The sequence below is a fragment of the Rattus rattus genome, chromosome 6, assembly GCF_011064425.1.
Source record: "Rattus rattus isolate New Zealand chromosome 6, Rrattus_CSIRO_v1, whole genome shotgun sequence".
Classification (NCBI taxonomy): domain Eukaryota; kingdom Metazoa; phylum Chordata; class Mammalia; order Rodentia; family Muridae; genus Rattus; species Rattus rattus.
In genome coordinates this window covers 63,438,510-63,464,758 of record NC_046159.1, presented here as the reverse complement: position 1 = coordinate 63,464,758, position 26,249 = coordinate 63,438,510, and the positions used below count along the sequence as shown (strand labels likewise).

Below are 26,249 nucleotides of genomic sequence, written 5' to 3'. Positions count from 1 at the left end.
AAGCGAAAGGCCCTCTGGGATTTATTTAGCCTCACTTAGGAAGACACAAATTCAAGGCTATACAAACACTAGCACATGCTTTAGGGGAGAAGACTCTGTAACGGCCTGCAATTTGGGCACCAGGCAGGATGGATGTTTGGTCTCCCCAAAAAAGTCAAATGACACCCTTTCCAACGCCAATCTTGCTTGGTGGCATCGTAAGAGAAATCTCTCCAAATAGGAGAGATTAAACAAAGCTCAACCAACAGCTTCCGGCTTTAGTCGTAGGGGCTGGAGAGATGGCGTGGCAGTCAAGAGTAATTAATGGCTGGGTTACTTCATAAATAAATTGAGTTAAGAAGACCTGGATTCAGGGGCTGGAGAGATGGCTGGGTTACTTCATAAATAAATTGAGTTAAGAAGACCTGGATTCAGGGGCTGGAGAGATGGCTCAGAGGTTAAGAGTCCCGACTGCTCTTCCAGAGGTCCTGAGTTCAATTCCCAGCAACCACATGGTGGATCACAACCATCTGTAAAGAGATCTGATGCCCTCTTCTGGTTTATCTAAAGACAGCTACAGTGTACTTACATAAAACAAATGAATAAATCTTTAAAAAAAAAAAAAAGGACCTGGATTCAATTCCCAGCAGGTCACAACCCTCTGTTCCAGGGGATCTGGTGCCTCTGGCCTCTTCGGGCAGACACCTATGTGGTGTACGTGCAGGCAACCCACTCATACACATAAAAAGTAGACAGGTATTTAAAGAAGTATTACTGAGATAAACACAATGGTTCTTCCCATTCTTCCCAGTTCACTTTAACTTACAGGACTGTTTAACAGGGCTCATGAAACAATGGAAGGGCTATGAAGGGCACAGTGCCTACAGAATGTGCCATCAACCACGGTTGCCATGGTTAGCCACCACCACTCTGCTACCTGTGTGGGACTGGGGAAGCCAAACTGAGAGAAGCTTTGTTCAGCAGAGGAGCAGAAAACAAACGGCTGTCAGCAGTACACAGGGAGCACTGGTTTGACTATGGCTGTCCAAGTGGTCAGATGGCCATCCCATCCCATAGCCTTCCGCTCACCTCCCAGTGATGGCATCAGCTTTCGTCGACAAGGCCTTGACTGAGATTAGTTCTATGTCCTTGAACAAAGCCAACTAAGTTGCCTCTCAGTCTAGAATAGAGATCCTTGGAGCAGTCACACACCCACACACACACACACACACCCACACACACACACACACCACACACACACACACACCACACACACACACTCAGTACCTGTCCCATCCGGAGTTGACCTCACAAAGGTAGGCAACATTTTCACAGCTGCTGTAGGGTGCGTGGTAGCTCCTAGCCCTTTCTCCATCTCCTTCCGGAACCGCCTAGAAATCTCCAGAAGGGTCTCATCTGAGAGACGCATGTGGTAGAGAAATTGGTCAACCTGAAAGGGGGGAGGGGACAAGAATAGATTACGTGAGCTACATTTTAGATATATGTCATTACCCAACTTTTCAAAACACTCTAGTCAGCCTTGTAACCCAAGCACTCAGGTGGCTGAGGCAGGAGGATTGCAAGTTCTAAGGCAGCCTGGGCAACACAGTGAAACCCTGTCTTTTTTCTATTCTCTTGAGCTGGCCGCTGAATTTCCCTGCACTGGAGAGTACTTCTTAGCACATACAAGACTATCTGAACCCCAGCAATTCAAGAAACAGGACAGCAAAACCTGCCAGGCCCGGTGCATTCCTAAATTCTAGCACTTTGGAGGAGAAGCAGGATCAGTTCAAGGCACCCTTCTGACAGGTTAAGTCCAATGGCTACATAAACTAGTGCCCCCCCCCCAAAAGTTTTAAGTTAATTACTAGAGAATAGAGAATTGCAGGAAGATAGTTGGGGGATAGATTTTCAATTAAGTTAAATTGAGCACACACACACACTCCCCAAGCATCCTATAGCAGAGGCTCATGGCCTCCCTTTTCTTTTGCTGCCCAAACTGGCCTTCACCTCACACGGCCGGCCAGTCCTGTCAGTGAGGTCACCCTCACCCCAGGGCCAGCAGCCATCACCTCCTCCCCAGATTTTACACAGTCCCCAGTTCTATTTTTAACTCCTCCATCAGTTTCCCAGCCCCCACCCAGACAGTCCTGGATTCCCAGTTTAAAATCTGTTAGGTGTTTCCCACTCTGGTGGTCTGAATAAGAATGGCCCTCGAAGGGTCACAGATTGGAATGCTTAGTCTCCAGGGAGGGGGAGATTAGGAAGGGCAGCCTCAGGTGAGGTCTAGTAAGTAGGTGAGGTCTTGTAGGAGGAATTCTGTCCCTGGGGGTGGGCTTTGAGGCTTCAAAAGTCCACCCCAGGCCTAATGTCTCCTCCCTCTCCCCCTCCCTCCCCCCCTCCTCTCCTTCCCTCCCTCCTGGCTCCAGTGCCACACCTGTCTGATTCACACCACAATGATAATGGACTAACCTCTGAAACTGTAAGCCAGTCCCCAATTAAATACTTTCTTTTATAAGAGTTGCCTTGGTCATGGTCTCTTCACAGCAATAGAACAGAGGTGACTAAGGCAATCATTAAACATCCTAGCCCCCACATAAGCTAGCCCTGCCCATCTCCTAACCATAGGGCATGTCTCTGGTCACGTGACATTCTTTCTCTGGTATAAATCCAATCTGTGCACCTTAGCATTAGGAACCCTGAATCTATAGGTTCATGCCATCCTGCCAGCCCTGAAGACCTCTCCCTGCCCTGGCCCTCATGAAGATTAAGTTAGGCCTCCCAGCCAGTCCAAGGACTCAAGCTCTTTCTTGCCCGGACCTAATCCACAATTTGGAAACAATGCTACTGGCCTTCCAATTTAGTTACACTCTGATAAACCCACCCAACAGGCATTTAACCCTAACTTCCTAAACACCACAGACAGGAGAAAGGAGTCATATTTTGTGACTTGGGGCTGCCTAGGAGTTGACTGCCCAGAAGGGAGAGAATATCAGAAACACAGACACAAACAGTTGCCACAAATGTGAAACGTCTCTCTGAATGAGAGCCCTAACTTTGCTATTTCCACGGAGTCGAGAGATCCAGAAATCTCCCAGACACCTCCTCTCCACCATTTGCCAAGGAAGTAGACAAAATTCCACAAAGCCAGGGCAGAACTCGCACTGCCTTGTGATGAGTCCCTCTGCTGCTTCCAAAGTTAAGGCTACAGAAGAGCGAATTTCCCCCCCCCCACCCCCCGGAATCTCACTGCTTGCAAGGTAAGTGCTTTACCCACTGAGCAGTCCCCAGCCCCATCTTTGAGGTTCTAATTGCTAATTGTTCTCATTCTTAACTCCAAGAATGAAGTTAAGAGGCTGCTCTTTATTGGAGACCTGTTACCCTTTGCTCAGTAGATGTACCTTTCTGTAGCAGATTAAAATGATAAAGTCAATGTAGCCATTAACAGTAGGTAAACATTTTTAGCATAGCTTAACCTAAGGCACCACCTGACTTGATCAGCATTGTCTGCGGTAGAGCATCCACAGATGTGTGCTAGCAATTCTAATGCCACAAACTTCCTAAGCATGCACGGGTTCCCATTCATTGCTGGGTGGGTGCCCTGCCCTGGATGAATGGCAGCCAAGAGAAATGGAAATGGGAAACTAGGTGCAGCCTCAAGGAATGAATGCCGTTTCCAGAATCTTCCCACTTGTCCCCCAGAGCACAGCCATAAGGAAGAAGTGCATACAGCCAGGAGTCACAGAAGGTCTGCCCCACCCCACACCTAGATTTTACTTTCAGACACCAACCAGTCAAAACACATCCTTAGGGTGCCCTAGTAGGTTGACTAGCATAAAAGTCGATAGCTAGTGTCTCTTTTACCTCAAGAGTTGCCTAACATCATGCTGAGTACTTTCAAGCCAGTGCCCTCAGCCCCACTCTGGTCACAGTTTAGAGCCCTGACTTCAATCACAGCTAAATCGGTCTCTGATAACTTCTGCTTGGTCTCCATCCTGCCACTTGTGATAAGAGTTCCCAACTTGGCTGCAATCCAGGATCACGTGAGGTGCTTTCAGAAGCTTTAGTTTTGGCGTGTGTGTGTGTGTGTGTGTGTGTGTGTGTGTGTGTGTGTGTGTTTGCATGCACGTGCAATCTTTATTTCCTTTCATTTTTAATTTCTTTGACTTATTAGTTTGGTTTTTTTGTTTTGATTTTGTTTGGGGGAAAGGAACAAGTTGGGTAAGGAAGTGGGGAGGACCTGGGAAAAGATATGATCAAAGTATATGAAAAAAATTAATAATAAAAACAATAACGATAAAGAGGCCCTGAGTGCAGGCGGTGCCAGCCTGTTGTGATCTTAGCACTTGGGAGCCATGGGCAGGAGGAACAGAAGTTCCAGGTCATCCTTGGCTACACTGAAAGTTTGAGGATGGCCCAGGCTCTAAGCATCCGTTCCAAGCTGACCAAATGGACACCCTAGGACTGAGGGTTCCAATATCCTCACCCTTCTCGTGAGCAGGTTCCTGCACTGTCAATAAAGTGATCACGGCTGGACAGGTTCTTCTAGTCAGTGTTGCTTTAGGGCATTTTCTTCTATTCTGTTGAGTCTTTTGGCTCAAGCCATAATCCCAGCAAACAGGAAACTAAAGCAGGAAAAACAGCAACAAGCTGGAAGCTAGCCCCAACTGCAGAGTAACTTCTAGGCCAGCCTAGGCTAGAGAGTAAAAACTTGCCTTTTAAAGGAAGGGGCAAGCAATGGGGACAAAATGTGCTTGTCTTGCAAAGATGAGGACCTGAATTCCACCCCCAAGAACACATATTTTAAACAGCCAGGGGACTAGAGTGATGGTTCAGTAGTTAAGAGTGCTGCTTGTTGTTCCAGAGGACCAGGATTCAATTCCCAGCATCCCCATGGTACTTCAGAACAGGGTAACTCCAGTCCCAGAGCATCCAACATCTTCTTCTGGGCTCCTGTGCACCGGGCATGCCCAGGATACAGACATTCACAGAGGAGACACCTGTAGACTTAAAAGGAAAAAAGAAAAAGCCAAGCATGATGCATACGCTAGGAATCCCAGCATGGGAGGTGGATGGAGACAGACAGACAGCCTAGCCTAGTTAGAAAGTTCCAAACTTTCTAAGTGAGAGATTGTCTGAAAAAAATTAAAAATAAATTACAATTAAAAAACTCAGTCCTGGGGCTGGGGATTTAGCTCAGTGGTAGAGCGCTTTACCTAGAGAAAGGCCCTGTCTGGTCCCCAGCTCAAAAAAAGAACCAAAAAAAAAAAAAAAAACCTCAGTCCTGTCCTACGGCCTCCACATACATGTACACATGGGAGTGCATGAGCATGTGCACACAGGAAAAGAGCTGAAAGTTGGAACGTTAGGCCAAAGGTGAAATAACCAAGTGTTGATTGACTCCATACTTGTCACACTTGGAGAGACAAAGCTGGCACTGTCTGGGAAGAGACTTAAGTAGTTGGGACCAGCAAAGGGGAAACACTCAGGCCAACTCTGGTGGCACAGCACATACATATTCCATAACATTGACAAGTCTGACAGCATTTTCACTATAAAATGGGGTGCAGAGTCCTCCACAGCCAAGGCAGAATTGAGGTGCCAAGCACAAAGCTCTCCAACTGTCCCCTTTCCTTCTGCCCCTTCCTCTTCTAGAAACCTCTCTGCCAAGTGGCACCCTGAGAGGGCCAAAGGCAATGCTCAACACTACTTGAGCAAACTCAAGCTTTTACAAAGCAGGACTCAATTTCCCCAGACTGTCTTCTTTCTCCTCTTTCTGTGTTGGTAGGTTGGGGGCAGGCAGGGCAGAGGGAGGGAGTTGGGGGGAGGGGGTACTTCCCTTTAGGCCTCTATCTGAATAGAAGACGGAAAACAGAAGGCTTCCTTGCTGATGGGGGAGTCTCAGGCAGGCCTGAGCAAAGCTGGCTGGCTGGGGTCAGGGAAGAAAAGGCTGTCAGGTTACCCAAGGCGAGGGTGTGTTAGAGATAGCATTTCTAACTGATAGCAGTTCAGCAAGGCTGAAGAGATTAGAACTTCCTCCTCATTGGGCAATGTGGGTCAGTTTCATTCCTCCCCACAACACCAGTCTGACCTGACTCTTCCTCCAGAGTTAGAGGTGAAGACAGGACAAACTCTGAAGAAAAGCAAACACCATGCAAAAGGGAAACCAGCATCATCTAACCTTTAAAATACTCCACGCGCAAATGGGGGAAGAAGGATGGAGCAGGCTCCGTGTTTCACATCTACCAGCACTAACTAAGGAAGCTGAGCCAGGAGAATTACAAGTTCAAGGCCAGCCTTGGCTACACAAAACAAAACAGAAATCTCGGGAAGGAAGAAACACCGAGATCACTGGAGCATTTTAAGTCGGCCACTTTGCCGACAGATCTTCTCTTGGTCACTCAATCCCTGGCAGGGTGTGGCATCAGACCGTCTGGCCACTACACTTTCTGCTATAGGCCAGTGACATGAAAACCTGATTCCGGAAGGGCCCTGTCCTTTGGCCTTGATTATCAAGAGGCACAAAGTTCTGCACTCAACTCCTGCTGATGCCTTGGTCAAGAAATCCTTTCACCAAAGCTAACCTGAATCACCAAATCCTCCGAGGACACGCCTTCCTGGGAGAGACTTGAGGCGATCAAACAAGATAAGTGACTGCACCAGCTTCAATACATCAGAGCAAATCCGTGACGGGAGCCAGAAACGCAGCTGCTGACCCCACCCCACTCTCCAGTCTTTGGCCATTTCCATTAATCTTTAGAACACTTTTATCCACTGGTCCAGGAAGGACGGCTTCAAGTTCAAGGCCTACCTGGTTTCTTATCACTTAGGTTTGTCCTGAAGAAACAACTACATGAGCTATCTCCAGCCTCAGCTCCAGCCTGGCCTCCTACAGGACAGTTAGGGGGAAGGGCCCTGCCTTTTGCAAGTGGCTTGGTCTTGCTCCTTTGAAACGAAGGAATGTGAGGTGTTATCACACAGCATGCAAACATGCCACTGGCCACCACCTCCATCTGTCTTGTGACAGATGTGTGTCACAAGATGATCCGTGAAAAAAGAGGCAGGCGCAGGAGGGAGCAACCCACACTGGGAGTCCATTCGCATGAATCCAAGAGCAGATCTATAGTGCTTGTGGACAGAGGCCATGACTGTCCCAGGTTCAGTGGTGGAGGCAGGAGAATCAGAATTTAAGGCCATACTTACTTAGGCAAGCCTGGGCTACAGTGAAAAGCTTGCCTAAGAACAAAAATTTTTTAAATGGGGCAAAAAAAAAAAAAAAAAAAAGAGAGAGAGAGAGAGACAATGATAGCCCTTTCAGAGAGCGAGAGGGTTAGTGGTGCCAGTCAATCTGACAATGGGGTGACTCTGGTGATACTGGATGGATAGAGATGCTATCCAGACCATACTTCAGTTTAGAAAGTTAGGAAGACTGAATCTGATGGCACAGGCCTACAATCCCCAGCCAATCTCAGAGTCGTAGGTTTGATCCCCAATCGTACAAAAATAATTTAAAATACCAGACCTGTAGGATGGCTTAGTGGGTAAAGGAGATTGCCGCCAAGCAGAATGACCAGAGTATGGTCCCAGGAACCCACATAGTATATAAGCTGTCCTGACTTCCAAGTATGCACTGGAGCGCGAGGGCACACACAAATTTAAAATATATACTTGCTATGTACATTAATTTTATATATAATCGATACTGTTTTATATGGCATATATCTGTAATCCCAACACTCGGGAGGCTTAGGCAGGAAGAGCTCAAGATCAGGGCCAGCCTGGGCTACATAGAAAGACTGTATAAGAGAGTAAAGAGAAACAAAAGGACTTGTCCCTAGCCTACCTGCTATGCACAGTCAAAGCACCCAGGAGACCCAAGGGGTCAAGAGGACACACCCTGAACACACGTAGCCTTCCACTGACCATGTGCTGACACAGGCTTGCTGCATAGTTTCAAAAGAATCTCATATATATATTTGTTTCTGCATTATTCCTTTGGCAATGTTTTATCACCAGCCTTTGACAAGGAAACCAAGGCTTGGAGAAGCTTCCCCCAGACCACAAGCCTAGCGCCTGGCAAGGCGCACAACATCAGGTGGTCGGTCCACTAGGCACCCCAACCTGGGGCACAGGTGTGTCCACCCTGGGAAAGCTGGCAATGGTGTCCATGTCCTCACTAATTATAATGCTCTCAGGCTCCTCCCAGCAAGGCCAAGGCTGTGCAGAGAGCAGCAAATGTACGCCAGGGAGAGAAGACGAGGTGACTGATCAAAGAGGAAGGGGTGAGCCGGGGAAGAGGACGAAAGGGTAAGCTGCACCCCCTGCTTCCTAAACCCAACTGATGGAAAATAACAGATCTGCTGAATTGAATGCTTTCCTCAAATGGGGAAGAGGAGGTTCTTTGCTGCGGTGACCCTGCCACCTTGGGGAGGCTCCAGCCCTGACGGGTATTCACGAGCCCAAAGCAGTACAGTGAATGGGGAGAGTAGGGAGCATACAGGCCACTCCTCCAAGATCCAGTTGCCCCGCTGTGAGTCACAGGCCTTCCTTTCCTGTTCAGCCAGTTCCTACTCTCAACCACATGGAATGAGACAGACAGGGCCTTGGCACTTGCCAAGGGGCCAGGAGATGTGCACTGAGGATACCCAGCCTGGGTTAACCAGTACCCAGTTTAGATATTCCTTGCTGGAGGAAGGCGGATGGTGCAACAAACAACAGGCCCCAGGTATGTGTGACCCTGGCTTGGTCCATGAGCTGACTGAACAGCAGATCAAGTGTGCCAGGGCTGGGCCAGAAGACACCAGGGTAAAGGACACAGCAGACTGCCAACAAGAAGCTCAGTCCGGAGCAAGAGGCCAATACGCTAACAAAGACGTACAAACCCAAGGTGACAAACAGTAGTTTCTCTTGCTATGACCACTTCCTGTTTGTTTGTTTACTTGCTTGCTTGGGTCTTTGAGATTGTAGCCCAGGCTACCCTCAAACCAAAGGCAACCCCCATGCACTGGTCACCCAAGTGCTAGTATTTTGAGTGGGTGGCACAGTTAGCTTTTATTTTTTAAGCCATTTTAAGAGATGATAGGCCAGAGGTATATAATTCAAGGTCTCAACCCTAGAAGAATTAGAGCAATCATGGAACCCTAAAGAGTGGGAGATAGTATCTTTCCTGAGAAAAGCACACCAAATGGTTATCCAATACCACACGGCCAGCCCTGAAAACACAAATCCAGGTAACATCAATATATAAACTGAGCAGATTGTATTTGTACATTTAGGGGAAAAAAAAAATATATATATATATATATTCACACACAATATATATATGCATGCATATACAAATATATAAGAAAATTCATGTACAAGAAAAAAAGCCACGAATCTAAAAGAAAGCAAGAGGAGGTACAAACAGGGCTGGAGGGAGAAAAGCAAAGGGAGAAATGATGTAATTATACTATAATTTAAAAAAAAAAAAAATATATATATATATATATATATATATATATATATATATATATATATATATATATGGAACGATTGTGTTGCAATGGTGGTGCACATCTTTAATTCCAGCATTTGGGAAGCAGAGGCAGGTGAATTTCTGTGAGTTAAAGGTCAGCCTGGTCTATAGAGTAAGTTGCAGGACTACAGGGGTGCAAAGTGAAACCCTATCTCACACACACACACACACACACACACACACAGAAAGAGAGAGAGAGAGAGAGAGAGAGAGAGAGAGAGAGAGAGAGAGAGACAAATGACTGAGGCATCTCGTGTCTCAATAATGCAAGTCCTTCCTTCATCCTCAGGCCCTCTGTCCTCTTGCCCCTCCCACTTCTCCTGGTCCCTTCTTGTTCATAAATGGCACCCCTTAGACTTTCATGTTAGTTTTTAAAATATAGATTGTGCTTATGAGATGTGACGTGTATCTTTCTGAGTCTGGCTTGCTTCACGATTATCTCCAGTTCCATCCATTTTCCTGCAAGGCAGAAGATGATTTCCTGTGTAACTGCCACATTTTCTTTAGCCACTCACTCATGCTGACGGGCAGGCTGAGGGTGTCAGTAACTTGGCTGTTGTGAGTAGTTGCTGCAGTTAACATGAGTGCACAGACATCTCGGTTCAGGCTGACTAGACACCTGTCCCTCTCATCCTCACTAGATCCAGAAGACCACAAGCTCCAACTCGGTCTTGGCCGTATGTGATGTTAGCAGCTCCCCTTACTCACGAGCTCCTATTCAAGAAGGCTTGGCTATGGTTACCAGCACAGGACTATGACAACATTGGGAAAGTGAAGATCTAGCTACTCCAGCCTGACAGGAGCTCATGTCTGACCGTGCTCTGCAGACCCCTGCTCACTATGGGATGCTGACACCATTTCCTCCATCTTTACCTGCCTGTCCTACCTACCATGCTTCGTTCTCTAGGTCACACTTCACCCTCTCCAGACAGCCCAGGCCAGGCACCATAATCGGCCTTGCAGGTTCCTGTCTCACAGTAGCATCTCCTCTCTCATTCTTATCTGTGGCCACTGTCCACCTGCAGGATCAAATCTCTCTTGGCCTGCCTCTTTGCTGCAAGTACAACCCAGGACCCCCTCCCAACAAGACCACACCTAACACAGGCAAGACACCCAGACACGCCCACATGCCCAAGATCACCTTTGGCTGACTGTGGAAATGGCCAAGACTATATACACAGTGCTTGCTTTTTACTCTCCAAGGTGGCCCAGTCTCAGGCAATGAGTTATAGAGTCCCACAGTGACAGCCCACAAAGTAAATCAGGGCTTTGTTCTAAAGGAACCAACACACAAGGAGGACACTGAAGCAAACAAGGCAGGGATTGGGAAACTGAGTTCCAGATTCAGGGATTTGGGAGTTTAGACCTGTCTCCTGGTACACAGCAGCTGGTGTCTTTGCCATAAAAGGGCTTGGATGACATCATTCCAAAGGTCCCTTTCCCACTAACACCTGACTCACACCCCAATAAAACAGTCAACCATCTCCAGTTGTCCCTGGCTTCTCTGTGCTGGGAGTTAAGTGCATGGTTCTGGAGTGAGGCTGCCTGCCTGGATTGACATTCTGCCTTGCCCTTGGGCAGTGTACTGACCTGGCGTCCCCTACCTGACTGACATAACAGTATCTCCTGCAGTACAGGTGGCCTGAGATATGTCAGGGCATCGTGTCTGACGACCCAGCTTCTACTAAGTACAAGTGATGTTTATCTTTAAGATCTTCATAGGAGAGCCACACATAAAATATCCCAGGTCTCCAGAGGGAGGCTGAGGCAGGAGAGGATTGCCAGCCTGAATTACATAGTGAGTCCCCAAGACAGCCTGGGCTACAGTGTAAAACCTTGTCTCAAACCTCCCTCCAATAAAGAGCTTTATAGGGGAAAGGAACGGATGAGTCTGGATGGCTTTGTACAAAGCACTGAACCAGGAAAGACTCGGGCAGTAGGAGGAGCCTCTCAGCCGGGAAAGGAAATTAGCCTCAGTGCCCTCACTGAACCCCCATTAAAGTAGTCAGGTGTTTTATCTGTCTTTATCCCTTCTTTTATCAGGCAATAAAGATGCTGAAAGGAAAGGTTGAGTTCGAGGGATTTTAAGATCACGGACTGCCCTATTCCTCCACAGACAGGGATGCTGTGTACCCAGGCAAGAGACCATGAGGGAAGAAGGTGGGCGGGTGGGTTGGCCCCCTTACCCGGAGGACTTCTGGGACAGGCTCTGAGATAAAGCTTCAAGAAAGGAATATCCAGAGATCTAGAAACAGAAGCACTAAGCAATTATGGCCACCCATAAAATGAGATTCTCTGCAACTCAGGCCAAAACTCTAACTGAAGTACGAAACCTACTCAAGACATACAAGGGATAGGATGGGGTGGGGGTGGGAGGTCACATCCGGCACTCTGGTGTTAAAAACTGATTGTCATGAGTTTGGGACTAACCTGGGCTATCTAGGGAGTTCCAGCCCAGCCTGTCCTCCCCCCCACCCTACCCCCCGCCACACACACACACACACACGCACGCACGCAAAAAGCCAGGTGGCTAGAGATGAAGTTTGGTGATAAAGTGCTTGCCTAGGACCCTGAGTTTAATCCTTGGCACCTCAAAAAGTAATAATAAAATGTAAGAGTGGAGACTCTGGGTTCCCTGCAGAGACTGAATAATTTGGGGCTCTCCAAGGTCAGTGAGAAGGAAAATCCTCAACAGCCCAGGGGCATACAAGAGGCAAAAGCCCTGCAGTAGTTCTAGGAGACCCCATCTAATAAACCAAAAGAATGAGGGTATGACGGTCCCTTTTGGTCCCTAAGGGAAGTGTCCCAAACCCAGGGTAGCCATCTTTCTTGGTCTAGTGAGCCCACCTCTAAGATTTTCCCCAGTGGCAAGACTATGCACAGTGCTTGCTTTTTACCCCGGGGCAGATGATGGGAAGCAAAGGCAGTTCCCAGCGGTGCACGCTTTCTACCTGCCCTGGGCATCTCTGCCCCTTTGCTCCTGGGAAAGTTCCTGGAAGTCAGTTACTTCAAGGCAGGTACAGGGTTCCCTAAAAGAGAAGATCTTCAACCTGGGATGCTCCAGCAGACAGTCAAGACCTTTGAGTATGGGTGTCAGTTCCCCCAGAAAGAATGCAAGTTAAAGGGCTGGAGAGATGGCTCACAGGTTGAGAGCACTGGCTGCTCTTCCAGAGGTCCTGAGTTCAGTTCCCAGAAACTATAGGGTGGCTCACAACCATCTGTAATGGGATCCGATGCCTTCTTCTGGTGTGTCTGAAGACAGAGACAGTGTACTCATATAAATAAAAATAAATAAATATTTTTAAAGACTCAAGTTAAAGAATATTTTTTTTATTAACTTGAGTATTTCTTATGTACATTTCGAGTGTTTAAAGAATATTTTCTAGTTGGCCCTACTATCTTGCAACCTCTCCCAAGAACCAATGCCTCTGACCCTGGGAAGGTTCCGCCAACCTTTTCCCCCCAGCTCAAATGTCTAATTGGTGTAGAAAGCTTGTGTTTAAAACTCCCAGGAACAAGGGTCCCGCCCATAGCTTTCTAGTTGGCCCCACCCTGTGAGTCTGCCCTTCAGTGAGGGGTAGGGGCTTCTGCTGAAGGATATGCTCTCACCTCACCTCAAATTGCCAGGAGACACACTGTTGAAAGCTGGGGGCTAGCTAGCTCACACTGGCAATCCCAGCAACTGAGACAGAAACAGGAAGATAGATCACCAAGAGTGCTAGATCAGCTTGGGCTACAGAGAGACTGAAGGAATGAGGAGGGGGTTGGGGGGAGGGAAAAAAGGAAGGAAGAAAAGAACAAAGGGGGTATGGTCATGCACACATCTTTAACCCTAACACCCAAAAGGCAGAGATATGTGGATCTCTGAGTTCCAGACCAGAATGGTCTACATAGCAGTTTTAGACAAGCCAGGTATATAATGAGACCCTGCCTCAAAAGAGAGAGAGAGACAGCTCAGTTGGTAGTCCTTGCCTATCATGCACAAAGCCATGAGTTTGATTCCAACACCACATAAAGTAGGTGCCATGCACATCGAGGCAGGAAGGTCAAGATTTCAAGGCCATCCTCTGTGTATAGAGTTGCAAGCCAGCCTGAGCTATGTGTCTCAAGACAGAGAAAAAGTAAATAGAGTTAAATGTTAGACTAGGATAGCCCCTAGTCTAACATTTCTAGCCCAAAATGTCTGAAGCTCCAAAGTTGGGAAAACTTTGTAACGCCATGTCTAACCCAAGCCTTGGGACCCACAGAGCCATGATAGAAGCCAGATAGAAGCGTGGTGAGGAGGCACAAAGATATGGGAGAGGTACTCAGAAAAAAGTCAGACTCCATGTTCATTCAGGGCCATGAAGGATGTAAGACCTAGCAGTGTAAACCAGCCTGACAGAGAAGGACATCTCTGAGAAGTGAAGGTTTCAAACTGCAAGAAAGTTGAGAGCAAACTGAAGCTGGAACGAGGGGCAACAGACAGGAGTGTGGAGAACCCAGAGACCAACTGACGGCGTCGTGGCTGTCAGAACAATGACAAAAAGGAATCCTGGGCTCCTAGGGAAGATCCGAAGGCACCAAGGTCATTGCTCACCCTGGAAACTGGCCACATGTTTTCACTAGTGGGTGAAAGTGTTCCCAGCACCCTGAGTGAACAGAGCACAGCCCTAATGTTCCCCAGAGACAGGCAAGTGTGTGCTCAGAACAACTTGTTCTTACCAAGGAGCAAGAGCCATCCTTGTGTTCTTACAAAAATAACCTTAAGTGATCTTGGACAACTTAATCTTGACCTCGGTTCCCTTCCAACACAGTAAGGAACACACAAAATAATCGTGCTTATTTCAGGAAGCCATTTGAATATTCATGAGCTAACCTGAGTCTGGAACCAGAGGCACTCTGTTCAGTCACAGCAGACACTCTCCACTGAATTCCACAATAGCAAAGAGCAAAAGTGAGCAGACACTGCGCTTGCCCACTAGGACGCCAAGTGGGGCTGGCGGTAGCTGGTTACTCCCTACAAGTTCCAAGTGCCAAGACTAGAATAAGATAACCTCAGAAAAGTCCCAATCAAAAACCAGGCATGGTGGTCACGCCTTTAACCCGGAGGCAGAGGAAAGTGCATCTCTCGAGTTCAAAGCTCACCTGGTCTACAGGTGAGTGTCCAGCCTGCCAGGGTTAGTGAGAAGTGGAGGTGGAGAGTGATAGGTAGATCTGTGATCTGGTCTGCACAGTTTGGCCTACACAGTGAGTTACTGAACAGCCAGACTCTGTAGAGAGACCTTGCTTCAAACCAAAACCAAAATGTAACCAATCGGTCCTAAACCAGAGTTTCTTTCATCTTTCCTAATTCTTCCGCAGCACAGAGACACTCCAGATATACTCTGTGTCTCTTCTCAAACTTCAGGGGGATCAAATAGCTTTGCACACCTAAGCCAGATCAGGGAGTCTAAACTGGGAGGCTAAATCCCTCCTGTGACACCTGGGGTTTTTTTTTTTTTTTTTAAGTTACAGGCCTGACTCAATTCTGCCCCTACTGGTAACTTAGAGGAAGTACATCCAAGTGTCCTGGTGTTGGGAGTGTAAAGAACCTAAAAGAACAAAAGGTTCACATTGTGGTGCTCAGTCAGTCACCATAAAATGGGATGGGCACAGTCATCTGCATCTTGTAGGAATAGGCCTCCCAAGAGGCTCTGGGTCCTAAGGTGAACGAACCACAAGACAGGAGTTAGAACTCACTTCCAGAGACTCCCATGTCACTCCTAGGAACAGATGACTCCACCGAATGTCCCCTAGGAGTGTCTGTGGTGCTTCCACGGTTCCATCACCGGGAGAGAAAGTTCATAAAAAGAATTCAGACGTCCAAAAGGGAAATTCACTCTCCGCAGGATTAAGGAGTCTTCCTCCACTTTGTGATTTAGGAATTGGCACAAGATATGGTTGAATCAAGAATAGGGGGAAGGGCTGGGGATTTAGCGCCAGTGGTAGAGCTTACCTAGGAAGGCCCCTGGGTTCGGTCCCAGCTCCGAAAAAAGAACCAAAAAAAAAAAAAAAAAGAATGGGGGGGAAGAATAGATAAACCCCAATGGAGTCTGCAAAATCGAGCCAACCTAAAGGCAAATTTCTAAACCTTATTAAAGTGCAGGATCACATTCCAAGATACTAGAGAAACTCAAATTAATCAGGTGCCTCTCTTAAATCTGGAGGTTCATCAGTCAGGACCTTGGAAACATCAAAGACAACCTATCATCCTGTCCCACGCACTCAGGACCATGAGAAAGGGGGTGGGAGGGCTAGAACGTGGTCAAGGCACTTTCTCTAAAATCTGTTCTTGTTAGACACTAATTTCAAATGTGTAACTGAGCAACGGTTCGCTGCAATTCTAACACAAACCTCTGGACAGCAGCCCCCCTCCCCCGGCCCCCGCCCCATACTAGACCATTCCCTCTCTTAAATCCTGGACTAGGGCCCAGGACAGGAACCAATCCCGTAATCCTGGGTATTTTAGAAACTCAATTCTCCCGGGAGTTAGAGCGCTCGGGGCCTGGCTCCGATCCACCCCCACCTCCCTAGCCTGAAGCCGTGAGTGAGGCTCCAAGCAGGGCCCGAGGCTCTTTCTTATGTAAATGACGCGCCCTGAGAGCTGGAGTTTGCGGGGACCGCAGAGTGAGGTGGGGCTCAGGAGGGTCAGAGCTATTAAAGGTTCATTTTCAGAGACCACGAAAAAAAAAAAAAAAAAAAAAAACAAAAATTAAAAAAAAAAAAAAAAAGAACTTTTGGGAATCGTGGGGTGGAAGGTGAGTCCTCCGTGTAACATCAGAAAATACGTGCAAATCAGAAAATACTACCCAAAATCCGCCCCCAACTCGGAGGCCAGACTCGGGGACGAGAGGCGGGGCGGTCCCCAGGAAGGTCTGCTGTGAGGGCGCCTTTCGAGCCTCAGTTCCAGGGCAGTTCAGTTCTGGGAGGGGGGGCAGGCCGGTCTTTCTGCGCCTTTCCTGCCTTCCTGGTGGCTCTCCCCACCCCACCCCGATCCACCTCAAGGGGGGCGCCACGAGGGAACCCATGGCCTCCAACGCATCCGTTTAGGGGTGGGCCCCAGCTGCTACACGCTTCCCACCCCACCTCCTCCCCTACGCTGGATCCTTCCCCACGTGCTCCTGCCGGAACTCGGGCTGCAGAAGGGGGCTCCTCCCACGTGGGCGCAGCAGTCTCAGACTACGTGCAGGGCAGCCGGCCGGTCTAGGAATTAGGGGCTTTAAGGGTGGGGAGGATGCTCGCGGATCCTGGGAAAGTGGGAGTATCGGTGGTGCGCGGCCGGGCCACGAGGGTGCCTAGCAGACGTGGCTTCTGGCGCTCAGGACTTTCCCAGCTACTCAGACTAGTTCCACGTCCCCAGCCCCGGAGGAGGAAGCAGGTCCTCTGCGTGCTCCAGATTCCCGGAGAGCACGCAACTTGGTCCGAAGCGAGCCAGCAGCTCCCGCCCGTGCCGACTTACCTTCTGCACTTGGTTTTGGTTGAGCTCCGTGAATAAGCAGGCGATCATATGCGAGGCGATCATCCTGCTGCGGCGAGTCGGGGTCGAGTAGAGAAACCGAGGCTCGAGCGCTACCGGTGGAGCGGGCAGCGCAGTTCGACCGCTTTGAAACCAGGCCCGGGTGTCCGGCTGGGATCGGAGACTCCAGGAGCCACACAAAGAAGCTTAACCACGATGGCTCACCAGCTGAGGGCCTCGCGTTTCCAGAAACAGGTTTTTTTCTTTTTCCTTTTTTTTTTTAAGTCACAACTACTAGAAGGCACCTAAGTCTCACTCCTGCCGACCGGTCTAGTTGCTCAGCGTCCGGTCGCTAACTTCGCCCACGGGATCCGTAAGGCTCAACTTCGCAAAAATGACAATTCTGTTCCACTCGGGCGACCGCACCTTATCAGAGTCACTAGAGTGATGCTCCTGCCTTCGGGTCTCCTAAGCGGGATAACTCCGTGTAGCCTGTGGTGTCCTGAGACTCCAGCACTGGAGTTGGTGCAACAATGTGGCTTATTGAGGGGCTGTCGGCTCTTTGGGCCGCCCAGGACAGTGACGTGGGCGCGCTCATTGGCTGCGGGAAGAGGGTGTGTGCGCTCTCCGGCTGCCCGCCCGCAGTCCACAGCCAATCAGCGCCCAGAGCCCGCGGGCGCGGCTGCTCCAGCACCCAAGCAGGCGGCGGGAGAGACGCGCCCGAGGCTAGGGGCGGAGCCGGGCGCCAGAGTTGGGACGTGTGTTCCGTGGCTAGAGCCCGGGACTCCAGGGCGCATGAGCCACCGCCGCGTCAGGCTCGGCTTCGGGTGGGGGGCGCGTGATCACGGACCCAAGAGATGTTGGGAGACTGGAAAGACAAGTGATCCTAGCAGCACACGCCACAATCTGGTATCTGAGGATCATGTGAGGGGCCGCCAGTGCCCTGTCACAAGTCTGAAGCACCTTGATTCTCATCCTAATTGTGGCTCAACGAGTCTGCGGATCCCTGAAGCAAAGCCATTACAAAAGTCAGCCCTTCGTAATCGTCACACCAATAGCATATGGGCTTTATTAACCCTGTTTTACAAATTAGGGAACTAGGCACTGTGCTGTTAATGAGCTTTGTCCAAGGTCACATCGCTAACAAGTGGTAGATGAAGACAGAACACGTCTCATTCTGAAATGCAATCTCCCCACCCTGGTATATTATCCCGCCTTTCTTGAAGCCAGGAAAGTAAAAGGCTGGAGAGAAACCTTGTCAGGAGCTAAGACTGATAGGCGGGAGGAGAAAGTGCATGTGTAACTGCTTGACTCAAGTGGTGTGAATTGGTTTATAGAGGCTGAGAAGAGCCCACCTCTACCTCAGCTCACACCTGACACCAGACTCTTAAGTTCACATAGATGAGTAGACGCCAGCAATATTGAAGTAGCACCTCAAATGACATGAGGTTGTTGCTGGTGGAGAATGGGAAACCTGGGAGTTGGAAAGTTATGTGGAAAGAAGACAGGGCCTACCATTTCCAAACAGTCTAGCTCCCCAAGCTCTCTCCCCACCTCTGGAGTGGCATGGGCCACTACTGGAGATCAAAGCACTCTGCCGACCGAAGTACACCCCAGCCCATGTTGCTCTGCTGGGCTGCTTCTACCATGTTCTCTGGTGTGGTTCATCTATTCCCTCGATGGGCGATTCCTCCCAGCACCGTCGACAGCAGTCACACCATCTGCACACAGGTACTCACAAACCTAATCTACAAAGCAAGAACTTCCCCCCAGAGCTTCTAACTTTCTTAGCCAGCTATGGTTTGTCATCCCAGCAGAGGTGACTAGCACCTCACACTTAACATGTACTAGGCTGAACTTCTTAGGTTTTTTTTTTTTCTTTACCAGTTGTCTCCACAAATGACATCACTATCCATGGTGTCTTCCTGCCACCTCCTCTTACAACTATCCACTCCATCGGGGAGCAGTTAGTCTAACTGCAAATCAAAGAGGCCAGACCCTCATGGCCAGGCCATCGATGACTCCACCCGAGTTCGTGTAATGTCGCTTAGCTGCCATTTTTAGCTACCTCTGGTTTGACCACCGTGAGCCCTCTTACTCAAGAGCTAAAGAGACTTTTTTAAAATACAAGCCAGTGCTTTGTGGGGTGGCACAAACTTGTAGTCCCAGTGCTCCAGAGGTGGAGACAGAAGAGTCAGGAGTTCAAGGCCAAGCATGAGACGATAGATAGATAGATAGATAGATAGATAGATAGATAGATAGATAGATAGATAGATAGATAGGCAGGCAGGAGATAAGATTAGATTGATTGATAGATATATACCAAACTGTCTTTTTTTTTTTTTTGGGAGGGAGTCTTAAAACCATTATTGTTTTCTTATCTTCAAATAAAATCCAAACTCCTAAGAATGACTATTAGAAGTAATTTTTAAGGCTGGACATGGTGGCACATACCTTTAATCACAGCCCTTGGGCAGCAGAGGCAGGCAGATCTCTGAGTTCGAAGCCAGTCTGGTCTACCAAGCAAGTAGAGAGAGAGGTGGGGGAGGAGGGAAGAGAGGGAGAGAGAAACTAATTTTACAGCCAGGCACCAGCACTTTGTGAGTTCAAGGCGCAAACGTGGCCAGCAAAGCAAGTTCCAGGACAGCCAGTGAGACACGGAGAGACCCTGTCTTGAAAAAAAGCAAAACTGAAAATGGAAAAACAAACAAAAATCGTCTGCCTCAGCCCCAACACCCGGGTGGTGGGATCTAAGGTATGTGCCACCGTGCCACCACACCCGCTTCTTTTCTAAGTGTTATATCCATTCTGTCCTACCTGTCTGAGTAAGCATCTGCGTCTATACCATTCCCTTCTATCTGCAGTGCCTCGTGTGGGGGCGCTCTATCACATAGTAGGCACCATGTAGGTATTTATTGTGGAAGTTAGTAGATGATTTAGTGACGTCACATATGATTATACGACACAAAGGAGAGACTTTCATTTTCTATATTAGTTCTCAAACCCTTCCCACTGGTCTGCCTCACAGTTCACCAGTGTCTTTCACCCAAGTGCAACAGCCTCATAAGCCGGCTCCTCTCTTTCTGACACAGACTCTGAGATGCTTAAAGCTTTGTAGGACAAAAGCTGCTCTCCACATGAATGGGAGGAAAGGACCCGGCCAGAGGGAGAAGAGACTGGAACTCCCAGATAAGATAAAGGCTGGAGTGAGACAAGGGTGAGGCGCAGAGGCTGACTAAGGCTTTAGGTGTTCAGAAGTCTGAGGCAGAATTGATGGCCTAGGTTAAAAGTAAGCAGCAAAGAGAAAAAAAAAAGACCTTTCTGGAAACACTTCGGGTGCTGGCAAGGTGGCTCGGTGGGTAAAGGCGCTTGTCGCTGAACCCTGACTAGAGTTTGATCCCTAGGACCCATGTGGTCAAAGGAGAGAATCAACTCAAGAAAATTGACTTCTGACCTTTACACACTTACCTTGGCATGTGTGTACGTACATGCATATGCACACAAAATAAGGGTGTACATGAAATAAAAACATTTTGAAACACTTAAAAAACCGATAGTTAAACCAGTATATAAAATCATTTCCCTCAGACAACTAAGATCAAAATCAGTGGGGTCAGGTCAACTATGATCTCCTCCCTGTGGACTAATTGTATTCCTTTGTTTACTTTGAGACAGGATCATGTGGCCCAAGATGGCCTCTAACTAAACAGTCTTGAGCTTCCCATCCTCCGGCCTCCACTTCCTCAGCGCTGAGGTTACAGGCCCTGTCCACCTCGCCTATTTTTTTTTTCAGGTCTGGCGATCAGAGGCAAACATGAGGATTCGTGCGTGCTGGGCAAGCACTCCATCAGCTGAGTCCTATGAGCTGGATCTCACACACACTCACTTGCACACACACTTCAGCTCTCTCTCCATCTCTTTTCTGGTCCCACTTTATGAGGACTAACTCATGGTCACAGGGTACTTTATGGGATGATCTCTCACAGAGTTCCCAGTAACCCCGGGAGGTGGCTGGAGTGAGTACAGTGATATCCCCTAACCCCTCTGTATGTGACAAATCAGGGGACAGCTACCCACGCGAAAGTGAGGTTTGTAGCTCTGGCTTTCCTGACCTCGAGATTCTTCCTTAGAGTCTATTTTATTTCTCCCCCTCTCTCCCCATGAGCACAGGCACAGACACTGAAGACTGGCAGAACGGCCATAAGATTTACACCCCACATTCCGGAAGGAAATCAACCAGCGCGTGTTTGTTAAGCCCTTTACAGGGTGCAAGACACTCACTCACACAGACGTGCACACACACACACACACACACACACACACACACACACACACACGAGAGGGGCCGGGTGTTCTTTCCTTAAAGGATTACTGTTTAGTTTAAGACCTAAAATGAACACACAGAACAAATAATACAGACCAGAAAAATGGATTCATAAAAGCCACGTATGTCTGTCTTGAGCTGTAGGGGAGTCTGGGAGTGTCAACCAGAGATGGGCCAATAGCTATGAGTACCATCTTTCTGATTTCACACCCAGTTGGACCTGCTCCTGGCCCTAGATTGGCCCTGCATGAGAAGGACCTGAGTCTACTTAGGCCTCAGGAAACTCTCTTGGGAAAAATCTTATTTTGCTCAAGACCTCAATCCACAAATGTTCCTATTTTAAAATTAAGACTTATGCCAGGCATGGTAGCACATGCCTTTAATCTCCACACTCCATAGGTAAGGCAAGAGGATGGCTGTGAGTTCTAGGCCAGTTGGAGCTCCATAGCAAGTTCCAGGTTACCCAAAGCTGCATAGTGAGACCCTGTGTGCTGCCTAGTTTTATGTCGATTTAAAACAGCCTACAGTCATCTGAAAGAAGGGAACTTCAATTGATAAGATGACTTTGTATATCAGATTTTAGGCAAGCCTACAGGACATATTCTTTTTTTTTTTTTTCTATTCTTTTTTTCGGAGCTGGGGACCGAACCCAGGGCCTTGCACTTGCTAGGCAAGTGCTCTACCACTGAGCCAAATCCCCAACCCCTACAGGACATATTCTTAACTAGTGATTGATATGGGAGGGTGAGGCCCATTGTGAGTGGTACCATCCTATGCTGGTGGTCCTGGGTTGTAGTGGCTGTTGTTGTTGTTGTTGTTGTTGTTGTTGTTGTTGTCCCTTTGTTTTTCTTTTTCTTGTTTTTTTGAGACTCTGCTGTTGTCCAGGGACCTGCTCTATTACACTGGTCTGGCCTCAAACTCACAGAGATCCAACTGCCTCTGCCTCCCAAATCCTAGGATTAAAAGCATGTGCTGCTACCACCCAGCTCAGTCATGGATTCTATAAAAAAAAAAAAATAAAACAGGCTGAGCAAGCCACAAGGAGCAAGTCAGTAAGCCGCATCCCTCCATGACTTCTGCATGCAGCTCCTGCCTCCAGGTTCCTGCCTGTCTGAGTTCCTCTGCCTTGGTCTCAGTGTGGTCTCTTGGTCACTTGGTCTCTGCAGTGGACTGTGTGATATGGAAGGCAAATTAACCCTTTCCTCCTCAACTTGCTTTCGATTGTGGTGTTTCATCTCACCTAGTAATAATAACCCTAACTAAAATAACCTATCTCAAAAAATAAAAAGAAGGAAGAGGAGAAAGAAGAGGAAGAGAAGGAGGAGGAAAAGAAGAGGAGGAGGAGGAGGAGGGGGGAAGAGAGAAGAAGAAGAGAGAAGAAGAAGAAGAAGAAGAAGAAGAAGAAGAAGAAGAAGAAGAAGAAGAAGAAGAAGAAGAAGAAGAAGAAGAAGAAGAAGAAGAAGAAGAAGAAGAAGAAGCAGCAGCAGCAGCAAGCCTGGCATAGGCGTGTGGGCCTTTAATCCTGGCACTTGGGAGGCAGAGGCAAGAGGATTTCTTGGTATAGTCAGTCAGCCTGGTATACTTAATGAAGTCCAGCATAGCCAGAGAGAGCTACATAGTGAGACCTTGTCTCGATTAAAAAAGAAAAAGAAAAAAGAAGGGACAAAGAATGGGAACAAACTAAAATATATGCAGTTTGAGGAGTTAGTAATGAGATTATGTAAATAAATATTTAAACATTATTCACAACTCCTTATACCTTGTGTTCTTCTGGGGTTCCTTGAGGCAGGAAGGCCCACCGTAATGGTGGGGGGCACCATCCCATGGCTGGGGTCTTGGACTGACTAGAAAGGAGAAAGGCAGCTGAGCACCAGCATTCACTCCTCTCTACTTTCTGACCATGGCCTCAAGACCACCATCCCTTCACCACCATGATATACCCTCAAATTGTAAGCCACGATGATGAGCCCCTTCCTTCCTTCCTTTCTTTCTTCCTTCCTTCTTCCTCCTTCCTTCCTTCCTTCCTTCCTTCCTTCCTTCCTTCCTTCCTGAGTTGCCTTGGTCAGGTATTTGGACACAGCTCCTGGTGTGAAGAACAGAGAGGTGGGGAATGAGACCAGAGTTCTGGGGGAAACGATGAAGCCCCGCCCCCCACCACAATCCCCCACCCTGACTCCTCACCAGCGGAAGGAGGCAGAGTAATGAAAGCAGTTAATAAAATACAGAATACAAGCTGGACAAGGTCTTGTTAGTTGAGAAAATGTGAAAAGGAGGGAGGTGGGCTCCCAAGACAGTGGTCCTCAGCTTTGGTTATTCTGTGGAACTCTTGGCTACTCTTGAATGCCCTAAGGATCAGGGCCAAGGGGCCCCCATGGATGGCAGTGAGTTGTTCTCTCCATAGAGAGTATGGAAGCAACAGGAAACCCTTTAGTCAGTCTGTTTTGTTTTATTGTCATTGTCACTGGCAATTGTAAACTGCGACTGTGATGAAATACTCCCTTCTCGGTTCCAGCCAACACCCCTGTGTTCCAGCCAGTGTAGTATAACTCACTGGGGTTTTTAACAGCACCAGATATCCACAGCATCCCTCCTTCCATTACAGTTTAGAGCAAAAGCCAACATTCCTAGGCATAGAAACTGTTCTAAGAGCTCAGAGACTAGGACAAGCAGAGGAGCCTAACAGTACCTCAGGAGTTTCACTTCCTTTTAGGCTAATCTGAGCCTTTCAAAGAAATAGATCTCAATACAATTTCAAGCAAACAGGCCAACTCTAACAGTTGTCTGAAAAATGAACAAGGTTCCCTTAAACATTCAGCATATGATGGGAAAAAAGATAATAGCCTACTGTGTTATATGCTTGTGCATAAGTGTGTGCTTGCATGTATGCATGCATGCATGCATTGTGTATATGTGTGTTATGTACATGGTGTGTATGTGTATATGTATATGCATACGTATGTATATGTATATGTATGTACTGGCTGGTTTTTGTGTGTCAACTTGACACAAGCTGGAGTTATCACAGAGAAAAGAGCCTCAATTGAGGAAATACCTCCATGAGACTCAGATGTAAGGCATTTTCTCGATTAGTGATCAAGTGGGGGAAGTACCTAACCCCTTGTGAGTGGTGCCATCCCTGGGCTGGTAGTCTTGGGTTCTATAAGAAAGCAAGCTGAGCAAGTCAGGGGAAGCAAGCCAGTAAGTACTATCCCTCCATGGCCTCTGCATCAGCTCCTGCTTCCTGACCTGCTTGAGTCCAAGTCCTGACTTCCTTTGGTGTGAACAGCAATATAGAAGTGTAACCCTTTTCTCCCCAACTGTGCTTTTTGGTCATGATGTTTTGTGCAGGAATAGAAACCCTGATTAAGACAAATTGGTACCAGCATAGTGGGGTATTCCTGTGACAACTTGAGCATGTTTTGAGGATGACTGTGGAAAGACTTTGGATCTTTGAGCTAGAAGAGCTATTGGGATGTTAAGAGCTCTGTGGGATGTTCTGTAGGAGCTTGGAAGATAATGTTGAGAACAGTGCAGAAGATGGAGATCTGGCTTGTGAAATTTCAGAGGAAAGATTAAAGACTCTTATCGGAGCTGTTGCTGTTTTGATTGTAAAGATTCTGTGGTTTTGGTTAGCTGGGGCTGAAGAATCAGCTGTGATTAACAAGATACCAGAGCTACTAAAGCAAAACTTTTGCATTACCAGGACTATTGATGCTGGTCAGCTGGAGCTAAGAAATTAGTGGTGATCAAGAAGAGACCGGCATCATTGAGGTGAAATCTTCTGGAAGCGTTTCTGAGAGCACAAAGAGACTGTGTTCCAGAGATAGCCAAGATTGTACCTTGTGCTGTGGCTGGACTTGGTAATTTGTAAGAGTTACCTAGGTGGTACTGGTTTTGAAGGCATGAAGGGGTCATGAAGAGCAGCTGAGGCTGGGCACTGTGAGAGGCCATGGAAGGCCATTAGTGAAGGTGTATCCTCAGTTGTAGTTGATGACCCAGAACTGAAGGGGTCATGCAAAGGAATTGAGGCTTGGCACATGAAGAGAGCCTGTGAGAGGCTATTGGTGAAGCCTAGTTGCAGTGGAAGACGGCAGCATTTTGGAGATGCCAGTACCATGAGATGACCAGCAAGAGCAGCAGCAGCAGCAGTGGAGCACAGGCATCTGGAGCCTAGAAGACAAGGTGTGTGCTACAAAGGGCAAAGCTGGAGAAGGGACCCAAGCCCTTGGAGGAGCCTAGAAGGTCGTGAGTGGATTCCAGACATTGGACAGTTAGAGTTTGATTTTGTTTTTGATTGTGACTGTGCCCTGATATTTTTCCCTCTTGAAGGAAGAAAGTATTTTAGCGGAGCCCACAGTTAAAAGACTTTGAACTTTAAAAGAGATTGAATATTTTAAAGGGATTGAAATTTTAATATGTAAGAATCTGTAAAGACCATAGGACTTTTAAAGTTATTTAGATCTTGGGGATGAATAAGAAAGTAAGGGTTGAGGCTTAATAGTGATGTGTTTGTGTGTCAACTTGACACAAGCTGGAGTTATCACAGAGAAGGAGCCTCAGTTGAGGAAATGCCTCCATGAGATCCAGCTGTAAGACATTTTCTCGATTAGTGATCAAGGGAGGAGGGCCCAGCCCTTTGTGGGTGGTGCCATTCCCGGGGCTGATAGTCTTGGTTCTATAAGAGAGCAAGCTGAGCAAGCCAGGGGAAGCAAGTCAGTAAGTAACATCCCTCCATGGCCTCTGCATCAGCTCCTGCTTCCTGACCTGCGTGAGTTCCAGTCCTGACTTCCTTTGGTGATGAACAGCAATATGGAAGTGTAAGCTAAATAAACCCTTTTTTCCCCAACTACTTCTTGGTCATGATGTTTGTGCAGGAATCGAAGCCCTGCTAAGACAGTGTGTATGTATATGTTTTGATTTTTGTTATTGAAAGTTAGCTGTGTACCTCAGGG

The 26,249-nt window shown here is 47.9% G+C and overlaps 1 protein-coding gene across 1 annotated transcript in view; it reads right to left on the bottom strand.

Moving 5' to 3' along the window:
• Positions 1-17,039, bottom strand: part of Hk2 (hexokinase 2) — a 49,890-nt gene extending 32,851 nt beyond the window's left edge. The window contains 2 exon segments of the mRNA XM_032906302.1: positions 1,267-1,429; positions 16,977-17,039. Coding sequence (XP_032762193.1) covers positions 1,267-1,429; positions 16,977-17,039 — 226 coding nt within the window.
• Between the last annotated feature and the right edge of the window lie 9,210 nt (positions 17,040-26,249).